Genomic DNA, 25,560 nt, shown 5'->3' with positions numbered 1-25,560 from the left:
ATTATACTTTTAAAGGTGGAATACCTAAGAAACTAGGAGATCCAGGAGTACCAACTATACCATGCTCCATTAAAAGAAACTATGTTAAAGCTGCTTTATGTGATCTTGGAGCCGGTGTTAGTGTTATGCCTCTCTCTTTATATCGTAGACTTGATTTGAATAAGTTAACACCTACTGAAATATCTTTGCAAATGGCCGATAAATCAAACTGCTATACCTGTCGGTATTTATGAGGATGTGCCTGTTGTGGTAGCAAACGTTACTATTTTAACGAACTTTGTTATTCTTGATATTCCCAAGGACGATAGTATGTCCATTATTCTTGGTAGACCCTTTTTGAATACTGCAGGGGCTGTTATTGATTGCAACAAAGGCAATGTCACTTTTCATGTTAATGGTAATGAGCACACGGTACACTTTCCGAGGAAACAACCTCAAGTCCACAGTATCAATTCTATTGAAAAAACTTCAATGATTACTATTGGAGGTTTTGAATTTCCTCTTCCTACTGTCAAGAAGAAATACGATATTCTTTTTATTGGGGACGTGCATATCCCCGTTGAGGTAACCTAGTGCTATTCAAAAATTCTCCGGTTTCATGTGATTCGGAATGAGTTTGTTAACAAGACTTGATCAACCTTGTTAGTGCATTCCTTTTGATGAGCATGAGATGGATGAAGTTAGAAAGCACAACTCTCTGTACCCTTCTTTTACTTTCTGTTATTTAGATTAAATAAAGCAAAAATAGTATTTTCTGTCTGTTTTCTCCTTGTAATAAAAAAATACCCCAAAAATAAAAGTTCTCCAAACGTCCCGAAAATGAAATATGATTTTTTGTAGAATATTTAAGAATATCTGGCACTGAGAACACAGCAAAGGGAGCCACCACCTGGCCACGAGGGCACAGGGCGCGCCCCCTACCTCGTGGGCCCCACGTGGCCCACCTCCACTTATTCCTGCACCCACACACTTCTCCTTCCTCCAGAAAAAATCCTCCCCTAGCTCAAACCCGTGTTCTAGCTCATCTTGCTGCGATTTTCGATCTCCTTGCTCAAAGCTCCAATCACAAAACTGCTTTGGGGGATTGTTCTTCGGTATGTGACTCCAATGGTCCAATTAGTTTTTGTTCTAGCGCTTTATTTACTGCAAATTTTTGCTTCTTAGGTGACCCTGTTCTTGAGCTTGCATGTCAAATTTATATGGTCCCAACTAGTTCTAATGCATGATATAGCTTCCAGGCACTTCTGGGAGTAATTGCTATCAATCTTGTTGAGTTTGGTTCACTTTTATTTTTGAGTCACTAAAAATTTCAGAAGCTTTTCAGAGGAAGAAATATGTTTAGGAAAATGTACCAAGGTGGTTCCTCAAGGAAGCAAGGCCCAAGGCTCGCGATACGTGAGCCGGACAATGAACTACCAAGGGAAGCTCAAGTGCGGCCTTGTGAATGGCCGTCAAAAGAGTTTATGGTCCGGGCATGCATCAAGGATGAATTTGACGCGTATGTGTGTAATGCTTGATCTTGAGGGCTTCGTGTCAGATAAGTGCCCGCAATACCACTACCTAACTGATTCCTTTGTGAGAAGGTTTAAATTTACATCCTCGCGCAACTCTCACACAGTTCTATATGATCTTTATGATAAATCATATACTATGGACCTAGAAGATTTTAATGCTGCTTGTAAACTCCCACAGTGGGGTAATGCTAGTGAACCGCGTAAATCTGAATATAAAGATTTTCTTGCTAGTATCACTGTGGGGGAATCTAGAGAAATCACACAAGCTACCATAGGGAGCATTCATTTTCCTGCCATACATTATTTTGCTCTCTTTGTGGGTAGATGCATTAATGGTAAAGATGAGGCTTGTCACATGTGCGTTCCAGATCTTTGTGTCCTCAAGAGTGCGGTATTAGGTGATAAACAATATAACTTGGGGGCCATGGTTGCACGAAGGTTGCATCTTAATAGTTTAAGTGGAGACTTGTTTGGTGGAATTTATGCAACTCGTGTAGCTAATTATCCTGAGATACCCATACATGAAAATGATATGGAATTGCCCCCTGCTTATCTAGATTATAATTCTATGGTTCGTCATCAGTTTGTTGAGAGGAATGAACAGTTCCTCCAATACCGACTAATCTTTGACAGGCGTCGCACTGTCCATGTTGCTCTCCCTACTCCTGCTTTCTTTGACTTTCAGGAAAAAGAGAGATATGTTATAACCAGGGAGGAGGCGAACGAGTATGAGAGGAGGACGGAGGCAGCTTGCCTCCAAGCTGCAGCTCATCAGGCAATAGCCGCCGCATCTCAGTACGACCCCAGCTACAATTTTAGATATCCGCCAAGCCAGTCGTGGCCATAGACCAAGTTAGGCCAAAAGCCTAAGCTTGGGGGAGTACGTGTTTCTCACGGACATTGCATTCATGTTCACACACACATGCCAGTTGTCGGTGCTCATACTTTTTCATTGTACTATCCATGCTAGTTTATTTTCTGTTTTAAGCCTTCTTCTTGTGTGTTTGAAAAACCTTAAAAAAGCCAAAAAATTAGTTGTAGTTTAGCTAGTTTACCTTCCATGCCTGTAGTAGTAATAATTAAAAGAAAACCCAAAAAGATTTCTCGTTCTTCTTTTGCTTGTTCGGAGCTTTCCCGTGTAAATAGTTTTATTTCTTTTCTTTGGGGGTTGATAGGAGAAGACCATGATGAAAATGTTGAAGTGGCTCTTACATGCATTATTGTTGATTTAACAAAGAGCCCATATTACCTTGTCTTCTCCCTTGTATTAAATGCTTGCAGATTCCAGCTTAGTCCAATGCACGTGCACTATTATTATTATTCACACCGTTAGGCCGTGCAAGTGAAAGGCAATAATGACGATATATGATGGACTGATTGAGATGAGAGAAGCTGGTATGAACTCGACCTATCTTGTTTTTGTAAATATGATTAGTTCATCGTTCCTGATTCAGCCTATTATGAATGAAACATGTTTGCAATGACAATTAGAGATTATAGTTGCTCATGCCATGCTTAATTTGCTAGGAGTTTATAATGGTTTACCTTGCGTGCCAACATGCTATTAAAATGGTTGTGATGTGGTATGATAGGGTGGTATCCTCCTTTGAACGATTCGAGTGGCTTGACTTAGCACATGTTCACGCATGTAGTTGAAACAAAATCAACATAGCCGGCACGATATTTATGTTCATGGTGAATTATATCCTACTCATGCTTGCACTCAGTGTTGATTAATTTTAATGCATGTTCATGACTGTTGTCGCTCTCTAGTTGGTCGCTTCCCAGTCTTTTTCTAGCCTTCACTTGTACTAAGCGGGAATACTGCTTCTGCATCCACTTTCATAAACCCCAAAGTTATTCCATATGAGTCCACCATACCTTCCTATATGCGGTATCTACCTGCCGTTCCAAGTAAATTTGTATGTGCCAAACTCTAAACCTTCAAATCAAATTCTGTTTTGTATGCTCGAATAGCTCATGTATCAACTACGACTGTCTATATCTTCCATGCTAGGTGGGTTATTCTCACGAGGAGTGGACTCCGCTCCTCACTCATGAGAAAATGGCCGGTCACTGGGATGCCCAGTCTCATGCTCAAACCAAATCAAAATAATTGCAAACGAAACTCCCCCAGGATTGTTGTTAGTTCGAGGCACCCGTTATTTCGGGCAAGCCATGGATTGATGCTTGTTGGTGGTGGGGGAGCATAAACTTTACCATTCTGCTTGGGAACCGCCTATAATGTGTGTAGCATCGAAGATATCGAGATCTCTCAGTTGTTATGTTGACAATGAAAGTATGCCACTCAAAATATTATTTATCTCTATTTCAAAATCGAGCTCTGGCACCTGTACAAATCCTTGCTTCCCTCTGCGAAGAGCCTATCTATTTACTTTTATGTTGAGTCATCATCCTCTTATTAAAAGCCGCCAGTTGGGGAGCACCGCTGTCATTTGCATGCATTACTATTAATTTACATTGAGTATGACTGGATCTCTTTTACCATGAATTACAATGTCTAGTCAGTCCTTGATCTTCAGAGATGCTCTGCATTTATGTTTCGCGTCTCAGAAAGGGCTAGCGAGATACTATCTTGTTATATCATATTATGATTGTTTTGAGAAAGTGTTGTCATCCGAGATTTATTATTATTGCTCGCTAGTTGATTATGTCATTGATATGAGTAAACATGAGACCTAAATGTTATTGTGAATATGGTTAGTTCATAATCTTTGCTGAAAACGTGAATGCTGGCTTTACATATTTGCAACAACAAGATCAAACAGAGTTTGTAAAAGTTTTTCTTTATCACTTTCAGTTTGTCAACCGAATTGTTTGACGACAAGCAAAGGTTTAAGCGTGGGGGAGTTGATACGTCTCCAATGTATCTACTTTTCCAAACACTTTTGCCCTTGTTTTGGACTCTAACTTGCATGATCTGAATGGAACTAACCCGGACTGGCGCTGTTTTCAGCAGAATTGCCATGGTGTTATTTTTGTGCAGAAATAAAAGTTCTCTGAATGACCTGAAACTTCACGGAGAATATTTTTGGAATAAATAAAAAATACTGGCGAAAAAATCAACACTAGGGGGCCCACACCCTGTCAACGAGGGTGGAGGGCGCGCCCCTGCCTCGTGGGCCCCCTGAGGCTCCACCAATGTCAACTCCAACTCTATATATTCACGTTCGGGGAGAAAAAAAATCAGAGAGAAGGATTCATCGCGTTTTACGATACGGAGCCGCCGCCAAGCCCTAATCTCTCTCGGGAAGGCTGATCTGGAGTCCGTTCAGGGCTCCGGAGAGGGGAATCCGTCGCAGTCGTCATCATCAACCTTCCTCCATCACCAATTTCATGATGCTCACCGCCGTGCGTGAGTAATTCCGTCGTAGGCTTTCTGGACGGTGATGGGTTGGATGAGATTTATCATGTAATCGAGTTAGTTTTGTTAGGGTTTGATCCCTAGTATCCACTATGTTCTGAGATTGATGTTGCTATGACTTTGCTATGCTTAATGCATGTCACTAGGGCCCGAGTGCCATGATTTTAGATCTGAACCTATTATGTTTTCATGAATATATGTGAGTTCTTGATCATATCTTGCAAATCAATAGTCACCTACTATGTGTTGTGATCCGGTAACCCCAAAGTGACAATAATCGGGACTACTCCCGGTGATGACCGTAGTTTGAGGAGTTCATGTATTCACTAAGTGTTAATGCTTTGGTTCGGTACTCTATTAAAAGGAGGTCTTAATATCCCTTAGTTTCCAATAGGACCCCGCTGCCACGGGAGGGTAGGACAAAAGATGTCATGCAAGTTCTTTTCCATAAGCATGTATGACTATATTCGGAATACATGCCTACATTACATTGATGAACTGGAGTTAGTTCTGTGTCACCCTATGTTATAACTGTTGCATGAGGAATCACATCCGACATAATTATTCATCAATGATCCAATGCCTACGAGCTTTTCACATATTAATCTTTGGTTAGTTACTTTACCGTTGCCACTGTTACAATTACTACAAAACTGGTACTGTTACTTTTGCCACCGTTACCGTTACTTTCATACTACTTTGCTACTAAATACTTTGCTGCAGATATTAAGTTTTCCAGGTATGGTTGAATTGACAACTCAACTGCTAATACTTGAGAATATTCTTTGGCTCCCTTGTGTCGAATCAATAAATTTGGATTGAATACTCTACCCTCGATAACTGTTGCGATCCCCTATACTTGTGGATTATCACCCCGCGCCGTCACCAGGAGCCTTGCCTGATTATTCCCTGGAGGGCTGTGAGGAGATTAAGAAAGGCATCATAACTGTCTGTCTAGGGCTCTACGTCCAGTGTCAAATGGATCGTGGACCATGAAAAAAAATATACATACATAATAATGGCCCAAACATAAAGGTCTGCTCTTAAGCCACAGCGCCAGCAGTCTGCACTTTCATGAAGTCTGATGTTGCGATGAAATTTTGAGAGACAAGATTCCCTTATCCTCTACTGAAGTAGCACAGGACTGAAAATCAGTGTTGTGAGGTTATGTGCCTATTACACCTACTTAACATTTTGCCATCCTACTTATGCAAACTAACAATTTGCATCTTCTCAGCCACAGTACCAGCTCCTATAACTGAATCAAATAGGCATCCCAGCCATTTTTCGTTATCTGTCCTCTTAGAGAACGGCTATTGGTTGGTAGTGCTAGTTAGTTCATCAGGTCCAATCAAAGCAACTCCCTTTCAATTTGTTAGTGTGGTACTTGCAGCAACTGTATTAGTCTGGTACTTGCAGCAACTGTATTTTGTGCACTCGAGAGCGGAGATCCCTGTCTCCTTATCCAGTCCTTTGCACTGTTGCCTCCGCGCAATTGCTTCAGTCGCGGCAATGTTCCTCAATCTCTCGAAAGGTTTGGTCTCTACAAAATGATCTGATTAGTAAAATATTTGCGATTGTGAGCGCTGTATTTTATTAACCTTTTTTATGAAGTACATGATCCAAATGAGAGAATCAAACTACGCAGAGAGCTCAAAGCCAAGTGCAGCTTCTTGGCCCTTGATGCTCATCATATTGCTTAAGTTCTTTCTGAAATTAGCCCTCGTTAAATCTGGAGCCTTGTCTATGGGGTAACTTCACTAAAACAATGTTGCTTGGTCGTTGGAACTAAAACTACTATATGATACCCATTGCTTGAAAATGGTGACAAATTAACACTTTGTTTTGGAATTAAACTGTTGGAAAAGCGATACTTTTTAGGGAAGGGCATTATTCTGGTTAAGCCTATTCTCTGCATTTAAGGGAAGAATCACAGTGAGCACTAACATGCCCCTCACTAGGACGGCCCAAGTTTCAGTTTCTCTCCTTTTACTTTTGTTTTCTATTTTTATCTTTTGTTATTTTTTCTTGACACATTTTTCTAATTTTTATTTAGATTTTAAAATGCAATCCTTTTATTTAAGTTTATTTTATATTTTATTTTTAACATTTGAAAAAATATAAGGTTTTACGTATATTTGTATTGGCATGCATTGACATTTAAAAAAAATAAGTATATGTTGAATTATAGGAATACAAAAATGCTTTTCATACTAGAATACATAGAATCTCCTTTTGTAAAAATAATTTTATTATTATTATGACAATTTTAAATTGTCAAATAATATCATTGGAATCGGTAAAATTGGCGTTGCAAATGTCAATTCCAGCTTTTATCCGGTGATCCTTCTCTTCTGAATTTAAAATGTTTGTTTTTTCCGAAGGCCTTCGTTCTTGGGTGGACTATTGCAGATCAACACATTTTCTCTCCTAACAGTCAGTTGGGCAAATAATGTGTACATTTTAAAACAGGAGATCTTGTTTAGTTACCTCTGTATTTGAATGTCGTAATCGAATCCCTATGCATGGTGCAAACAATGTTGGCGCCTGGCAAGCAAGAGCGAGTGAGTAGGACTCATGTAAATCTAGGAGAGGGGGGCATTGCCCCCCCCCCCCCCCTGCGCGGGTGAAAAGGGATTGAATTAAACCCATGGCAAGAAATCCATATTGTAAGGGTTGCATAAGAATCCACTTACAATGTCACAACAACACAATTTGTGTTCTATTGTTGATGGTTTCCCCCAAAGATTCTTACATGCTGAAATATGCCATCTTGGGATTCATTTCTGCATCCAACAAGATGTTGTCTTCTTTGAGATCTATATGAGCTATCTTTACACTTGAATCTTGGTGGAGAAACATAAGTCCTCTCACTATCCCGTTTATTATATTGAATCTAGTCGCCCAATCAAGCAATGATTTTCTTGTAGCATGTTCAAATGCCAGTAAGCATAAGTTACTTGTAAACAATATCATTTGCCAATCTAAAAGGTCCAAGTGATCAAAATATACCAAAAAGGAAGGCGACCAGACTCTTGTTAGGTAAGTATTTATATATGAGAAGCAAATGCTACTACCTGGCAATTAAATTTACTGCATTTCTAAGCTACTCTATGCCTTGTCCTGAATCATTAGTAAACTATTTGACAACAATTTCATTGCCATTTTCCAATATACCCTTGCAGACTTTTCCCAAACCTCCTTTTCCAAGCACATTGGAATCAGAGAAATTGGTTGTTACATTACATCTCTTCTAGATTTCCTTCGTTCGTTTTTTTTTCTGAAGGCCTTCTTTCTTTGTTGTACTGCCACAAATTAATGTATTTGTCTGCAAACACTCACCTAGCCAACTAATGTTTATTTTTTTAACGGCAGATCTTGTTTAGTTACCTCTGTACCTGAATATAGCAATGCAGATGTCTCCCGTAGAATGTGGTTGAGTAGCGTGGGGAGAATCCATCGAACACTGATATATGGAGCAAACGATGTTGCCGACCGAAAAACAAGAGCGGGCGAGAAGGAGTCTCTGCAGGTGAATCGGACTCATATAAATCGAGGGAGGGGGACATCCCCCCCCCCCCCCCCCTCTCTTGTTGTGGTCTCTGAATTCTATGCAAATTCAGTTGTTTGTATATTTAGTGTTTGGTATGTAGCCTGTAGCATCAGAACATCACCGGTTTCAATTTTAGCATTGTGAGCCTTTTCTAAATCCATGATTTTTTTCCTAAAAAATACCTAAACCTTTTTTAATGCATGAATATTATTTTAATACATTAACATTTTATTTTATATATGAATATTTTTATGTGCGTACATGAACGTTTCCTCATTTGCTGCAATATAACTTTTCCTTTTTAGAACTTATTTTTTCTACAATATTTTAAAAACCTTTTGAATAAAATAATTTGTTTCTAAACAAAAATTCAGAGTCTTACTAGCCTGCTTCACACCCATGTAAGACGCTTCACGCATTCACCCGACTATTCCCCAGAATGGGAAGGGAATAGGAAGACTCCGAGGAGGCATGGAGCGTCTGCTCCCGGCTCACCTACTTTTCTTTTTTCTTCAGAATTCCCTGCTCACCTAGTCTTTACGTGGCCCATGAAAATAAGCAACACAAAGGCCAGCTCAGCCACACCGACAAAGTGTCATGATGACTGATATTGTGGTTTCATCCCTGGAAAGACTCACTCATCCTCCATTGCAGTTTCTATCTCTGTAATCTGTGATCTTATTGTTATTTTTTTGAACTTTTGATCTTATTGTTATGATCAGCAACAATACTTGCAACTATGAGAACTATATTTTCTTTGCATTTATTTGGTGTGCCCTCTCTGTGGTCTCGAGCGCGAGGACACGTTTCATGTGTTTTGCAGGTGCCCAAGAGCTGTTGATCTGTGGCAAGCCATGGCGCAAGTTTGGCGGATACCTGATGTTAAATCAATCCGCAATACAGGACCGGAGTGGTTCCTGAATCTCATCGCGGAGTGTGATGAGGGTGACCGCCTCAGAGTCCTCATGCTTATGTGGAGATGCTGGCACGTGCGTAACGAGATCCAACATGACAAGGCACCGCCACCCATGGAGGTGTCCCGACGGTTCCTTCAAAGCTACGTCACCTCACTGTTGGGGATCCAACAATACCCGGCCGGGGACTGGGACAAAGGAAAGATGGTCACTCAACTAGAGGGAGCGGAGCAGCCAATATCACATATGGACGTAAGCTGGAAGTCTCAGCGCAAGTGGAGCCCGCCTCCGGAAGGTTGGGCGAAGCTCAACGTGGATGGGTCATTCTCACACGAGGATGGAAGCGCCGGTGCCGGCATGATCTTGCGCGGGCACGACGGGGCCATCATTTTCTCTGCATGCCGTTCGCTTCGGTCATGCCCGGACCCATTGCACGCAGAGTTGGCCGGGTGCACGGAGGGACTCGGCCTAGCTTTGCAGTGGACGGAGTTGCCGATTATCCTGGAGTGTGACAGTATGCAGGCCGTGCAGATGATCAAGGCAAAAGGACCGGATCGTTCCCAGCATGCGATGGTGGTCTCAGAAGTAAAGAGTCTTATGGGTACAAGGGAGTGTTGTGTTACTCACATCTCTAGAGAGCAAAATAATGTTAGTCATGTGTTAGCAAACTTCGGTCGAACGGAGAACCGTACTGTGGTCTGGCTCCGCTCTGGACCTGCTAATGTCCCTAGTCTGTGTAGGGATGAATTCGTGTGCTCTTGAGTAATAGAATCCTTTTACCCCCCAAAAAAAAAGAGAGAATCAAATTAAGAGAGCTCGATTGCATCTAGCACATGTGCCGAAGCGCATTGTTGAAATAAATTCCCGGCATTATTATGCTGGGTTCCACTATTCATGTCAAAATAATTTGCTAAAGTAGGACCTATTTTTTACTCCTTTCTTTGCATCTCCAGGGCCTAACTGGGCCATGGATCCTCAGTAATTCACATGATTAAATGTTCCCTGAAATAATTTGCAGGTCCTCATGCAAAAAATAAAGTAGAAATTCCAGGTTTACAGTGAGAACTCAGAAGCAAGATTTCATGACTATACGAGGATATTTGATAATGCTGTCACTGATTGGCAGACACCAACTGAATATTCATCTGATGGGCTCGAAACTGCAATGTGTTATCGCTATGCCATGCGTGTGTTGTCAGTTATTCTCTCCGCGCAAGTTTCTCCACGGCCTCACTCACAATGTCTTCTCTTCTCCTGCATGGAACAAATGGACAATCAAGGCATGAAACTTGCCATCAGATTTTACTGACTTATCTTATTATGTGTTATTAATATTTTTACCGCCAACATGTACAGTGCTGTAGAACAATAGTGTTGTCATATGTACTGTTGCAAACCGCTGTTGTCATATGCTAGACTAACAGTATATGAGGGTATTTGACAATATTGTCACTTTACTGCGAGATGCTAATGGAATATTCATCTGATGAGTTCAACACTGCAGAGTCTGTGGGCTGTATGTGTGTGGTATCAGTTTATTCTCTGTGCACAAGGGGAGTTCTTTACTTCACCCACTCATCGACAGTGTGTCTTCTCTCCTCCTGGATAGGAACCTGCTGCACATTCAGAAAGCAGAGAAGAGGGCCGAGCCATCAGCAATTCAGCAGCCATGGCAACAATAAGAAATCTTTCGAGTGATTCAAATGCTTTACCACTTCTCTTTTGAGTGAAGTGAACTCTAGGTTGTAAAAGAAGCTTTTTCTGAGATATATAAAGAAATTATTATTGTCTATGATATTTATTGTATTTTTCATGTTAGGGTTGCAACATTGGATCTCTCAAAAATAAATGGAAAGCATATTATAGATAACCAGTGTAGCATAGACTTCAATGGTTATTGATGGACTATGGTGACAAGTCATGATCTCTCAAAAATAAATACAAATATAGATAGATAGCCAGTGTAGCATAGACTCTGTGGACCATGTCATCTATGGATGCAAAACGCTCTAATCCTCCTAGGACGAGTACTAAATTTCCATGACAATGTCCTTGGCCGCTTTCAGTTCAACGGGCAGGAGTCTAGCGATCAACTCCTTGAGAACAGACGGGCAACTGCTTTTGAGATGCACGTAGCCATCGCTTGCTTTCATCGCCTCCAATTTGGCCGGAGAAGCAAGGAACTGTAGACATGCTTCCTTGAGCCCATGGCAGCTATGTTGCTCAGCCAGAACCAAGCTGGTCGCCACAGTGTCGGTGTCAATGTGGCTGCACAGTTTCTCCTCGCAGATGAGCTTCAGCCTCTGGACGTCGTACCTGTCCGCCGCTACAAGAAGATGGCTAGCTGCCACCGCATCGTCTCCCTCACGGGTCATCTGCGGCAGCGAGTCCGTGTATATGAAATGGAGCAAGGGTCCGAAGACGTCGGCTTCCATGTCATCGACCATAATCAGATCATCAGAACTCTCCTTCATGGCGCCGAAGAGCTGCGCCTTGAACACAGGCGACCGAGCAGCGAGCACGGACCGATGGGCCGAGAAGGTCTTGCCGTCGACTTGGAAGGTCACGTCCGTTCCATCCCCGCTCTTCAGAAAGTCGCCGAGATGCCGGTGCAAGTCGCTCGGAGGGACCTTGACGAACCAGCCATTTTGTTGGCCCTTGAACTCCTTCATGACCGTGACGTCGCAACGGATGGTGAAGCAGTCATCTATCAGGTGCGGCGATCGCTCCAGATCCTCTGGCTTAACGAAATTGACGACTCCCCAGGCTGATCCTTTGCCTGGGAAGACATGTTCAGGGATGGTGTGGCTGCACGACGGCACCGGGACGCCGTCCTTGTCGAGTAAAGAGAACCTGACCTTTGCCTTCACGTCTTTTGCGCCAGCGGAATCGAGAACCAGGTAGACGGATACTAGAACTCCATTTTTGGGGACGTACGAAAGGATCCAGTCGTGACCTCCGACGCAGAAAGGGGGAGATGTCACGCTCTCGTGGTCCTTGATCAGCCGCTTGGTTCTTGAGTATCCATCTATCTTGAAGGCATATGACCTTGACCTCTCCTCGGACTCGGCTACAATGGCAGCAGAAATCTTGCAGGGCTCCGCCATTCCGGTGGTGCCGTGGTGGGATGGATGGATGGATTGGGAACATGGGAAAGAGGAAAGGCTTTGCTGCGAGCTTTTATATAGAGGTGTACGTGGGAAGCTGGATCGATTGGTTTCACCTTCAGTTTTAATGAAAACGGCAGACTTCATTTGCATGTTCTCGTTCTGGTTGCCTGTCATTAATTTACTCGTTTACCTTCACGAAGAGACGCCAGTACATTGCCATGCTCTGAGATTTTAGTGGAATCTCAAGGGTTTGCTTTGTCTGTTTCTACAGCGCTGACCAGTAGTACTACGTTTTTCTTCCGAAATATTAGGTGCATTAGTTTTTTTGAAAAGTCAAACATCTTTAATTTTGACCAAATTTATAGATAAATATATCAAAATTCTATCAAATCGGTGGCGTAGGAGGCTCTTGCCGCTCGACGTCGGTGTCCACGCACCGCAGCTGATGTCCGTGGTTCTTTTGCAGCCTATAGGTTATGTAGCGTAGGACTAGTGCGATGAGGCCGACCGCAGGTGCCATTCCGTTGCCACACCAGCTCAGCACCACGTATTAATGCATGGTGAGTGGGACTAAGGCTTCTTCCAATGCACGGGTGCTTAGATGAGGTGCTAAACATATTAAATAGCTTAGCATCCAAATTCTCCAATGCATATGTGCTTAGCTTCCTGTAGCTAAGAGCTCTTCATTCAATTAACTATAGGATATTTTGTAGTATGTAAACTTTGTGGCCTACTTGTGCCTTGTATTAAGCAAATAATATCCCTCAAGTTAAACACACGAGAATATATTTAACTTGAGTCCATACATAAAGTGTCAATAAGATGTCATCAAAATATATAAAATTATAATTAAAGGCATAAAGTAAGTGATGATCATAATCTATTTTGGCCCAAACTTTTTCCAAATATGCTCTACCAAATCAGTTTTGAGTGCTCTGTGAGTCACGCGATCTCGGATTCTTGCGTCTCTTTGTAGCACCTGGGCGAATACTGGTATGTTGCCATGTGTGAATACTGATGGTAGGACAATGGATGTACTGGCCTCCTCATTCAAATCAAGAATATTAGCCGCCTCTTCTTTTTCATCCTCGACTACCATATTACGAAGAATGATGCAAGCTACCATATTATGAAGAATGATGCAAGCTATCTTGCGAAGCAACTGCCTCCAGAATAAGACTAGGCCACCCTTTATCACCACGAGTAAATTGGCCCTTCCATGCAATAGGACATTTTTTCCAACGCCGATGCATATAGTCCAGGCTTCCTAACATGCCTGGAAACCCACAACCTTCGCCAATGCGAAGCAAGCACTTTGTATCTTCAGTGTTGGGGCTTCGTAAATATTCCACGTCATAGGTATCAATCACTCGTTGCACGAAGTTCTTCAAGCAATCAATTGCGGTAGTCTTGCTAATCTTGAGATATTCATCAAGACTGTCTGCAGGTGTGCCATAACCCATAAGCCAATTGACGTATCGCCACTGTGCATTTTTGAAGCGGAGAGAGCCCTTCACGGTTAAGGGCATCTTTCCTTGTGGTGAAGTGTGGAGACCAATCGCCTAGCGCATTGACGATGCGAAGAAAGAGAGGTCGTCTCATCCTAAATCTTCTCCGGAATGTTTTGGCACGGTGGAGAGGGTTGTGGGAGAAGTAATCTCGTACAAGTTGTTGATGGGCGGCCTATTGATGTATATCCTCGGACCACTCCTGCTAAGTGATCTTGCTTCAAGAGATTCAAGTGTCCCCTTCAACTCCACAGCAAACTCCTCAGCGAAGGAGTCTAGCATATCCTCCTCAGCTAGGAATTCATCAAGTGTGTATAAATCGGCTGGATTTGTAGTGTTTCTGGAAATACTATCATCTTGTTGATGTGTATCATCAGGGCCATTCCTGAACAAGAGAACAATGACATAATTTTAAACTTTTCATGCTAACAACTTAACTCAGTTTGATTCAGTAAAAAAAAGGGAGCTACTTCTGACCTGTAGCTTGCATCACTAGATAGCTAGTGTTTGACAATCTGAACTGTAGTTTGTATCACTAGATAACTACTCCCTCCGTAAACTAATATAAGAGCGTTTAGAATACTAAGGTAGTGATCTAAACGCTCTTATATTAGTTTACAGAGGGAGTATTTGATAATTTGTATGACTAGATAGCAAAACTTTGAACTGAACCGAAGTCAGTTTGATTCTGTAAAAAGATTGCTACAGATTTACATATATATTCAGCTGTCCTTCAGTTAGTGATACTTCTGAATATGCTAATACTACTGCATTTGTACATACTATATTCCTTCTTATTGTGTAGAAAAAAATTAACTAGTGATACAAGCTGACTTGTGTAGAGTAAAATCAGCAAGTACGTTTCGGCAAACACTCAAATTAGATGGTCATGATGTGCAAAAGAAATCGATGAACTGTACTTTCTGTAAGAGAATATGGTAAGAAACTCAGAATCGATGGACTTGGATTTCAGTTTCTATCAAATTATGTGGCCATGACTTCTGAAATTTTTTAATATGGAATCAATGGATGACTGCAGTTTATATCAAACTAGGAATCCATGGACATGTGAATAATTAGATTGAAAGAGTAAGAGAGAAGTGATGCTATCACTCTGCAGGCATGCAGTCATGCACGAGAAGCTGCAGTTTGTATCAACCTTCTCTCTTTCTCTTACTCTTCCTGTCAAATGCGTACTGAATCCATGGACCAATGATACGGAATCCATACAAATTTTGCAACGTATGCTCGCTCTTACCAATGACCTGGTGGTGACTGGGCGGAGGAGCTGCTGCTGGCGGCGAATCGAGGAGGAGCCGTGGTGCCGCGGCGAACAGAGGCGGAACCGATGGGGCTGCGGCGAACCGAGGAGGACCAGGTGGTGTCGCTGCGACCTTCTCCCGGCGATGGTCCATCCGGCTGGCTGAAACCGAGGATGGGATGGCTGCGCTGCGGGTGGAGGGCGATGTGGCTGCACCGGGGCGACAACGCTAGGCTAGGAAGAAGAAGCGGCGGCAGGGGCTGCACCCGGTGGAGTTGGGGAAGAATGCGAAAAAGGAGCGACGGCTCAGTTCAGCGCACAGGATCGATTAACTCCACCTTTTGCCTAGGTACCTGCGCAGACGATCTGCTCCTGCACGATTTGCGCCCGACGTGATTAGAAACCACACAGATTAAAACGACGTGGTAATCCAATGGTGTAGATGATTTGTCGGGTGTGGATTGTGCGTACATTCGTCGTGTGCATAGCAGTGCTCTTCCTCCCGAGGATACCAAACGAGACTCTCTCCTCATTAATTAACATGCCACATCGGTTTTTTGCTCGCGTGGCAGGCTTAGCACTGATCTAGGATGGAGCATTAGGAGCAGCCTAATGTAAATCGAGGGGACATTTGTCAAGAAGGACTAATGTAAATCGAGGGGAGGGGGGCATTTGACCCCCCGCTTTATGATCTCCAAATATATACCCCTCGAGAACAAACTGGTAAGCATATGATTCAAAGCCGAATTTCATGTAAATTCAGGTGTATTTAGTGTTTGGGATGTAGCCTGTAGCATCAGAACATCACCGGTTTCAATTTTAGCATCATAGTATATTTTAACCTTTTCTAAATCCATGATTGTTATTTTCTAAAAAATATGTAATCTTTTTTAATGCGTGAATAATTTTCTAATACATGAACATCTATTTTTATATATGAATGTTTTTATGTGCGTACATGAACATTTTCTCATTATACATTTTCCTTGGTTTTTTGCAAAAAAAATACATTTCCCTTTGTTAAACTGATTTTTGACAATGTTTTTAAAACTTTTGAAAAAAATACATTTCTCTAAATAAAAATATTTGAGTCTTACTGGCATGCGCCACAGTCGCCCATGCAAGCTGCTTCACGCATTCACCCGACTATTCCCCATAACAGGAAGGGAATAGGAAGACTCCATGGAGGGGTGGAGCTCTGCTCCCGGCTAACCTAGTTTTCATTTTTCTTGAGTATTCCCTGCTCACCTAGTTTTTACGTGGCCCGTGAAAATATACAAGCAACACAAAGGCCAGCTCTGCAGCCACACCGACCCGTGGGTGTGCAGTGTCATGACGACTGATATTGTGGTTTCAGTCCCTTCGGGGACATCCGATAAAATTGGAACGATACAGAGAAGATTAGCATGGCCCCTGCACAAGGATGACACGCACAAATCGAGAGATATTGTGGTTTCATCCCTGGAAAGACTCACTCATCATCCTACATTGCAGTTTCTATCTCTGTAATCGGTGATCATATTGTTAGTACTGGTATATTTATGGCCAATTACTGCAGGATGAAAAATCAGTGTTTCGAGGTTAATTATGGCCTGTAACCTTTTTGCCATCCTAGTAATTTATTTTGGGGAAACTCTTCTAGTCTGTAGTCTGATCAGAGGTAATGCATCAGACCAATCTCATGGTCAGGATACTTTTGTCACAGTACCAGCTCATACAATTAAGAGGCAAATAAGCATTCAAGCCTTTCAATTCATCTGTCCTCTTAGAGAGTGGCTATTGGCTGGCACTAGTAATTCCTTCCAATCAAAGCAACTTCCTTTTGTTGCTGGCCACACTACCAAATGAGTCTTGTACTACTAGCAGCAACTGTTTGGGTCACCTGAGACTGAGAGCCTTATCTCCAACCAGTCCTCTGTACAGTGGCCCTCAATCTCTACAAATGATATATGATCAGCAAAAATATTTGCAATTACGAGAGCTACATTTTCCTCGCGGGAAAATTAAATTAGGAGAGCTTGATTGCAACTAGCACATGCGCTGAAGCACATTGTCAAAATAATTTCTGGGCATTCTTATGCCCGGTTCCACTATTCATGTCAGAATAATTTGCTAAAGTAGGGACCTAGTTTATTACTCCTTTCTTTGCATGTCCAAGGCCTGACTGGGCCATGGATCCTCAGTAATTCACATGATTAAGTGCCCCCTGAAATAATTTGCAGGTCCCTGCGCAAAAAAAAAATTACAGGTTTACTGTGAGAACTCAGAAGCAAGACTTCCAGAGTATATGAGGATATTTGATATTGTTGTCACTGATTGGCACACACCAACTGAATATTCATCTGATGAGCTCGAATTTGTCACTGATTGTAGAACAATAATGTTGTCACATATACTGTTGCAAAACCTACAAGCTGCTGTAATTTACGAAATATTGTAATGCTGTAGTATGTATTGTTGTATCTTGGACAATTTGCCTCTAGTAAATAGATGTCTCTGTACATACCAATTAACATGGCTAATCATTATCTTCCGCAACAGATAATCTGAACATTTGCAAAAATCCCTTCTGCTACGCACGGGACGATACTAATTCTTCCTGAACATCCCTCATTTGTTTTGAGTATCCAGGGCCTAACTGGACTGTGGATCTTCATTGCCTAACACGATAAAGTGTTGCCCCGAAACAAACTGCAGGGTAAGAATAAGATGCAAGACTAACAGCATAGGGGGATATTTGACAACATTGGCACTTACTGCAAGCTGCTAACGGAATATTCATCCGATGAGTTAAACACTGCAGAGTCTGTGCGTGCTATGTGTGTGGTATCAATTTATTCTCTGTGCACAAGGGAATTTTTCTCACTGCAGCAACTCACCGACAGTGTGTCTTCTCTCCTCCTGTATTGGATAGGAACGTGCTGCACATTCAGAAAGCAGAGAAGAGGGCCGAGCCATGGAAAATGCCTGTACGTCTGCAAGAGACATCAGCGATGAAGAATAGGACGACGCCACCGAAAACCGGTTGTTGTGCTGCGTTTATCACCGTCACATCTGCTTGTTCAGCCTCCTTAAGGCTGGCCCAAACTCCAAACTGTCCCATGTGTGATTCATACACATGCTGGAGTTGTTCACATCTAAATGCTAGCTACACAGCACATGGATGGACTCTCCAGCATGCCGCGGCTAAATTTTGTGTTTTGACCCTTTTGACAAAGTATAGCCAGATCTGACCCCGGTTCAGAAAAATTTCGGGATCTGACCCTTTTTCCTACCGTCATAGTCCTTGACGGTAGGGTATAACATGCTACCGCCACGCCCTACGACGGTAGCGTTTAACTGCGCCGTCACGACGGCCTTGACGGTAGGATATAACATGCTACCGCCACGCTCTACGACGGTAGCGTTTAACTGCGCCGTCACGCCGTCGTAACGTGGAAAATACCCTACCGTCAAAGTTTCTGGCGGTAGGCCGTTATATCCTACCGCCAGAATTGTTGGTGGTAGGGTCTCCACTCCATAGCACCCCACGATCTCGTAATTGTACTAGTGGATCTGTCATGCATATACCCCACAATGTGTAGCACACTAGCACCCACACCGGAAGCAAAGAAACATTTGTTAAATGGAGAACCCCTACCACACACTCATTCAATGGTGCAGCCACTGACATGCAAACTACTTCCTCCGTTCCTAAATATAAGTCTTTTTAGAGATTGCAATAAGGGACTACATACGAAGCAAAATGAGTGAATCTATACTCTAAAATATGTCTATATATATCTGTATGTAGTCTATAGTGAAATCTCTAAAAAGACTTATATTTAGAAACGAAGAAAGTATGATGAACGTACTACAGTGTACCAAATGATGCTACAGTTGTCTAAGCCCCTATCCCATGTGCCTACTTCTGCAGCTAGCTGCAGCCTGCATGCGCTAGCTCTAGCTCTATCTCTCTGTCACCCTTTCTCTCTCTTTGCTGTTGCTTTGCTAGTACTAGTACGTGCTATTTCAGCTAGAGGCCTAGGGCAATGGGCCTAGAGTGGCAGAGCGCAGTGTATGCAGTCCGTACTGTCAACAACTCTGGCGGTACAGCCAAAAACCTTGGCGGTAGGCTATTTTTTATGTTACGACGGCGTGACGGCACAGTTAAACCCTACCGTCATAGAGCGTGGCGGTAGCATATTATACCCTACCGTCATAGACTATGACGGTAGAAAAAATGATCAAATTCCAAAAAATTTCTGAACCGGGGTCAGATCTAGCTAAACTTCGTCAAAAGGGTCAAAACACAAAATTTGGCCGCATGCCGCGAGTCCTGCCCCCGCCATTCTGGGCGGCCAAGCGACGGTCGACAGCTGTCCTGGTGGGCCCCACCTCTCGAAAAACACATCTCATCTACCTGTCCTTGTAGTTAATCTCCAGAAATTTTGGTTTTTCTCAAGCCTAACAATCTCCTTTCTCCTACCAATCTCAGCTGGAAATTGCAGTCTCACGGATCGAGCAGGAATCCAGAGCACCCTTAGCTGGAAATTGCCCTACCGTGGATCAGAATCCAGAACAATGTTCTTCTTCAGCATGGAAGGAGCTCCTCGTGCTTCCTCTTCGACAGGTAAGTTGTTGAATCTGTAAATTATATATTCATTATTCATCATATCATACGGAGTAGACATCACAAGGAAATAAACGAATAGTTTTTTTATTTATAAAGGGCAGTATATCAACATTAAGATGATACTAGGTACGCCCGGCTTTTGCAGAGTTTAATCTACGATGAACACTGGATTGACACTTCAACCACTGCTGGGACTCCTGTACCAGAGCATGGTAAGAGGTTATTTTTTATTTCCAGTATGAACTGACTGACCATGCACAAGATGCACATTAACTCGATGCCAACGACCAACCACCAAGGGCCACCCACTTCTAAAGTGTTCATATCATGTGTGTGCCGCGGTTTGTGCTGGTTTTTGCTCAGTTTTTTATGATTAATTGGGCAATTCTCTTCTGCTTAATTAATGGATGAGATAAATCTTTTGCCTTTATTTTGAAAAAAAAATAAAGTGTCCATATCAAGCTCCGAACAGATCAAGCAAATCAGCCAGCCATATAGCAGGGAAGGTAGCATCTATCTGCCTCTGAGCCTTCCACACAACTTCACCATACAACCACCAGATCAGAAGGCACTGTGTGAGCCGACAGCCGAGGTATAGCTACGTAGCTGAGCTGCCATGGAGGCGGTGGGGGGAGCAACGAGCAGCCTGCTCACGAAGCTGGGCGCGCTGCTGCAAGACGAGTACAACCTGCAAGACAAGGTGAAAAGGGACATCTAGGCAACATCTGTCGCTACTCCTATCCAGTTGACGTAGGGATGCTGATAGTCCGGGCATAATATCACAGACCTCGCAGCCAAGCCTAACATCTAAGACCTGAGGCCCCAACCAAGCCACTTGCCGGGTCTGGGGCACACACCGGTCCGACGCGCTCTCAGAGGCCGCCGCCGCCAACTGCCACCACTCCATCTTCAGAGTTGTACTGACGCATTCATCTTGCCCAGTCTAGCTGCCGTCGACGCCACCACGGTGCCCAACGGCACCACCTCCCTGCGGGCGAACAGCTGAGCACGTCGCGGTCGCCACCGGTACACCTCGGCACCATGCCGCCAAGTACCACCAGCCGACACAGCTTAAAGTCTCTGAAAAATCTGTCGTGCGTAGCACCTGCCGATCAGGCATGACAAAGCGTAGCACATGTCGATCTGGCATGACTTGACATCTCCACCGAAGCTCCGTGCAAGATGAAGCCACTCCACCTCCTGCCTCTGACTTCCAGCGCTGCTCCACAAATGATGCTCGCAAGAGAGGAACGACACCGCAGTACCATCATCGTCCGATTTGGATTACCAGATCTTAGGGTTTCCCCCGAAGCAGAAGGAGTGAGTTGACAGAAGTTACACGACGATGCCTTCATGAAGGTAACGAAACAAGACGCCGCCATCGCCCGCCGTCGGCTCGATTTCACCGGCAACTCTGTTTCCCCAACTCGCAGCCGGGACTAGATAACGGATCTGGAGATCCGACCACCCAGCCTCAGGCCGACCATCAAGTCTTTGATAAGGAACAAACATAACTAGATGCAAAAGATGTCAAGTTTGGGCAACGTCTTGGCGCGCTTCCATCTGGAGACCCACGCCTTATAGTAGTAGACATTATTTGCAAGTTCAGCATACAACATATCTTGTTCATGATAGCAATCGCCAACAGTCTCACAAATATTTATATGCAGAGAACGTCTTTAGTTTAGCACACCTCTGTTCTTAACAGCAATGGTGCTGCAGATTGGGTCTGTGCAACTGCAAGCAGTACAAGGATGGAAGCATAAGAGTCACCACAGTGAGCTTCAGAAAAATGGATGAAACATTACATCCATACCCTGTTCTAATGCCATGTACAGCAGTTCCACCAGTAGTGAAACCAAAGACCCGTTTCTTGCACCATACATGACATTGCAAAATTAATATATCCAATGGCAGGAGCAGAGTTCAGAGATTGGCAAAAACGGTGCGCCAACAGATAGCCGGCGTTGTAGATGCCCTAAGAACGACATGCAATGATCTCAGGGAGATAACAAAACCATTGATCATCTTGGGCTACTACAAAGGAAAGAAGAGGAGGCAGACGTTGCAGTTCATTTAGAGTTTAAAATGCATCCCCTGAAACATAAGAGGGTTTCACTTTCCCACGTACAAAACTAAATGACTAGTGAGTGCTAAATAAATACACTTGACCTCCATCTACCGGGTTAAAAAAACTGATTTTTGTTTTAAGGAAAAACACTTGATATCCTAACTGAATGAATTGATGACCTCAATGGCACATTGCAATCTTAAAGTGTACATCAGTTAGCTAAAAAATAACTTACCAGGATCTGAAGAGCCACCAAACCCGGGCTCCCAAGAATAAGGGACAAGGCGAAAGAGAAAACCAGGCCCCAACATTGTCTCCAGCCAAGTTTAAAGATGGATAGTTCATTGATCAATGGTAAACCACGACTTCAGTATAATTCAACCAGGACACAATACTTTCATCACCCGTACCCTGTTCTAAGCCTTAGCAGCAACTTACAGGTGCTCCACAAACCGTCAGTAAGCAAATCAAAAACCAATAAACCCGATTCTTCTCCAATACAGGACATTGCAAACTAACAAAGCTTATAGAGAAGGACATGGCATGGTAATAGATTCAATGCCCGATTGTAGGAGCTAAACTTCGAAGTTGGCAAAAACAGGGCCGACATTACTAAGAAATTAAGCACCATATTGCGTTGTTAAGAAGTAGTACAAGAGTCAAGAGAAGAATAAGTGGACACAGACCTAAGATAGCATCAAGCACAATAGATGTAGCATAAGCTAGGTAGTACTCATTGAGATAGAAAACAGTAGTTCCACCACAGGTGATCTATCCTATAAGCAACATGTGTCTTACCCGTAACAGGGCAAGGCAAACCAAAATGACAAAAGAAAATGACTAGGAACAATTACTACTTGGCAAAGGCATAACCTTGTCGGTCGGTTGTTGAGATCACTGTCCCAGAGTTGACTTGCTGGCGCCTTAGGGCTTTTGTTACAAGGGCAGTTGAGAATCTGGCATGTTGATGGTGTAGCTGGAGAGAAGATGGATGATGGTGAAAGGACGGTCGGAGACAAGGACAAACTGATCATCCTGCTCCAAGAAATCGACATCCTCAGATATCGCTTGGACCAAATGGAAGTCGCTGACGTCGTCTTCCGCCATGGCTCTCCGCTCAAGCTTGTTTTTATCTGCAATTCGTCTCACACGGATCATTACATGGCCGATCCTGACAGTCAGAGTTTCATCGTGCGCGATTGTGGACCAGCAGATTATAATTTCTTACTCAAGACGGCCGTGAATGGTGGTGTGTACACAGAGTTTGAACAAAGCTGCCATGTTTGCTATTCTAATCAGCTACATGGCAACCGATTCTTTCCCGTCTGGTTTGAGTACAAGCATGTTCCTCGTCAATGTTTTCTCTAGCTGCAAGTATGATGCAGACGACGACCGGTGTTTTCTAGTTGGATTGGATGGACACATGTTGCTCGTCTTCAGAAAACGTACAACCGTCTTCCCCAGTGTTCTCAGATTTGACACCGTGACCCGCCAGCTCGTGCCTATGTGGAGCATCGGCAGGTTTGCCATCTTCGTTGGGCAACGGAGGTGTGTGGCTGTGGATGCTGATAAGTTCCCAGGCATCGAGCCAAATTGCGTCTACTTCACTCGACATCTGGATCGGTCAGCAGCTCACATCTGGAAGTTTAACTTCAAGACGGTCAAGGCGATATCTGAAGACGTCGATTTCTTGGAGCAGGACGATCAGTTTGTTCTCGTCGCCGACCGTCCTTTCACCATCATCCATCTTCTCTCCAGCTACACCATCAACATGCCGGGTTCTCAACTGCCCTTGCTGTAACAAAAACCATAAGTCGCCAACAAGTCAACTCAACTCTGGGGATAGTGAGTGATCTCGACAACCGACCGACAAGGTTATGCTTGTGCTAAGTAATTGATTCTGTCTTCTCTATAGTCATTTTCTTTTCTTATTTTGGTTTGCCTTGCCCTGTTACGGGTAGATAGATGACCTGTGGTGGAACTACTGCTTTCTATCTCAATTAGCACTACCTAGCTAATGCTACATTTATTGTGCTTGATGCTATCTTATGTCTATGTGTCCACTTGTTCTTCTCTTGTACTAGTCTTGTACTACTTCTTAACAATCATGTGGTGCTTAATTTCTTAGTAACGCCAGCCCAGTTTTTGCCAACTTCTGAATTTAAATATAAATATGAGGGTTTTTTCCGGGCAGGTGATGTACGTCATGCTATGAAACAAAGCTGTTTCGATTGAACATTGTAATGAATGTGCAACTGATCACCAAACAAACTAGACTTCATAAGAAGAGCTCAAAAATGCTACAATACTTATAATGATGCAACAGAAAGAAGAGTAGTTGAAATTAGTATAAACAAGTGGGTGAGCTAGTGTGCAGCAGGTACATGAACAACTACTCTAAATTCTTCTCCACCTGGAACTGCTGCATCAAGTCTCTGTTTTGTTCTCTGAAAAAGAATTGTGTCCTGGTTGAATTGTACTGAATCTGTAGTTTACCGTTCATGAATGAAGTATCCATTTTTAAGCTTGGCGGGAGTGGGATGGATCCGTATGCGCCTGGGAGACAAGGTTGGGGAGGCCGGGAGGATGGGGCCTGCTCCGGCGGGCCTGGTTTTCTCTTTGGCCTTGTCCCTTGTTCTTGAGAGCCGGGGTTTGGTGGCTCTTCAGATCCTCGTAAGTTGAATCTTTAGCTAACTGATGGACACTTGAAGTTTGCAATGTGCCATTGAGGTCATCTATTCATTCAGCTAGGATATCAAGTTTTTTTTTCTTAAAACAAATCAGTTTTTCAACCTGGTAGACGATTGGTGGTACATAGGTCAAGTGTAAAATTTGGCACTAACTAGTAGTTTAGACCCTGTTCGGTAATCCACCAACTCCCGGGATCTGCAGAGCGAGAAAACTGCAGCTTCCTCATTTTCAACTGCAGCTCCACAACTCTGCTCCATGAGCTGGCGGAGCGGAGCGACACCGAACAGGGCCTTAGTTGTACCCGTGAAAGTCGAGCCCTCTTTTGTTTCAGGGGATACACTTTAAGCTCTAAATGAATGCTTCTTCTGCAGCTTCAGCCTCCTCTGTTTTTATTTCTAGTGGCCCAAGATAATCGCTGGTTTTGTTATCTCTCTGAGACCGCCGTCTTAGTTACTTTGTGCAGAACTATCTGTTGGCACAGTTTTTGCCAATCTCTGTACTTTGCTCCTGCCATTAGACATACTACTACCCCCTTGCCATTCTATGTATTGTTAACTTTGACACTCCCTCCGTTTTTATTTACTCCACATATTAGCTTTGGTCAAAGGCAAGCTTTGCAAACTTTGACAAAGTTTATAGACAAAAATATTAACATATACAATAACAAATCAATACCATTAGATTCATTGTTGAATGTGTTAAATTGTATGAAGCGTCTCAAACTCCCATACATGGGAGCCCGCGTATTTGTATTGATCATTACTTGTGTTACAAGGATACCTCGGTTGTTATAGAGATCAACCGTGAGGAGATTTACAAGGGGGAGATAAGTAGAGATAAGATACAGAGTTAAATAAACAGCACAATATCTATCTCCTAACCTCTGGCGCACTCCTCAGATATATGTGCCAACAGCAGCCAATGTCACATGTTTAACA

The 25,560-nt window shown here is 43.1% G+C and overlaps 2 protein-coding genes and 1 non-coding gene across 3 annotated transcripts; 1 reads left to right on the top strand and 2 right to left on the bottom strand.

Annotated features, from left to right (window-relative positions):
* Window positions 1-11,396: 11,396 nt before the first annotated feature.
* Window positions 11,397-12,473, bottom strand: LOC123144438 (BTB/POZ and MATH domain-containing protein 2-like). Its single transcript, XM_044563576.1, has one exon. It carries the CDS (start codon window positions 12,471-12,473, stop codon window positions 11,397-11,399), a length of 1,077 nt encoding a protein of 358 aa, XP_044419511.1.
* Window positions 12,474-13,264: 791 nt separating this feature from the next.
* On the bottom strand, window positions 13,265-23,038 carry LOC123142782 (uncharacterized). The gene is made up of 4 exons (XM_044561536.1): window positions 22,872-23,038; window positions 15,599-15,617; window positions 15,243-15,550; window positions 13,265-14,369 (listed from the first exon to the last, which is right to left on the bottom strand). Exons 1-4 carry the CDS (start codon window positions 23,036-23,038, stop codon window positions 14,075-14,077), a joined length of 789 nt encoding a protein of 262 aa, XP_044417471.1. The 3' UTR covers window positions 13,265-14,074.
* Window positions 16,602-16,704, top strand: LOC123146499 (U6 spliceosomal RNA). The gene has a single exon (XR_006472761.1). It is a non-coding gene; the product is annotated as a U6 spliceosomal RNA (small nuclear RNA).
* Window positions 23,039-25,560: the final 2,522 nt, after the last annotated feature.

This window comes from Triticum aestivum, chromosome 6D, assembly GCF_018294505.1.
Source record: "Triticum aestivum cultivar Chinese Spring chromosome 6D, IWGSC CS RefSeq v2.1, whole genome shotgun sequence".
NCBI lineage: Eukaryota > Viridiplantae > Streptophyta > Magnoliopsida > Poales > Poaceae > Triticum > Triticum aestivum.
This window is presented reverse-complemented; position numbering and strand designations above follow the sequence as displayed.

Coding starts and splice junctions, on each gene's coding strand:
- LOC123144438 (XM_044563576.1), bottom strand. CDS start 12,473: ATGGCGGAGCCCTGCAAGATTTCTGCTGCCATTGTAGCCGAGTCCGAG.
- LOC123142782 (XM_044561536.1), bottom strand. CDS start 23,038: ATGGCGGAAGACGACGTCAGCGACTTCCATTTGGTCCAAGCGATATCT. Junction 14,370..15,242: donor CAGTCACCACCAGGTCATTG/GTAAGAGCGAGC, acceptor TCTCTTGTTCAG/GAATGGCCCTGATGATACAC.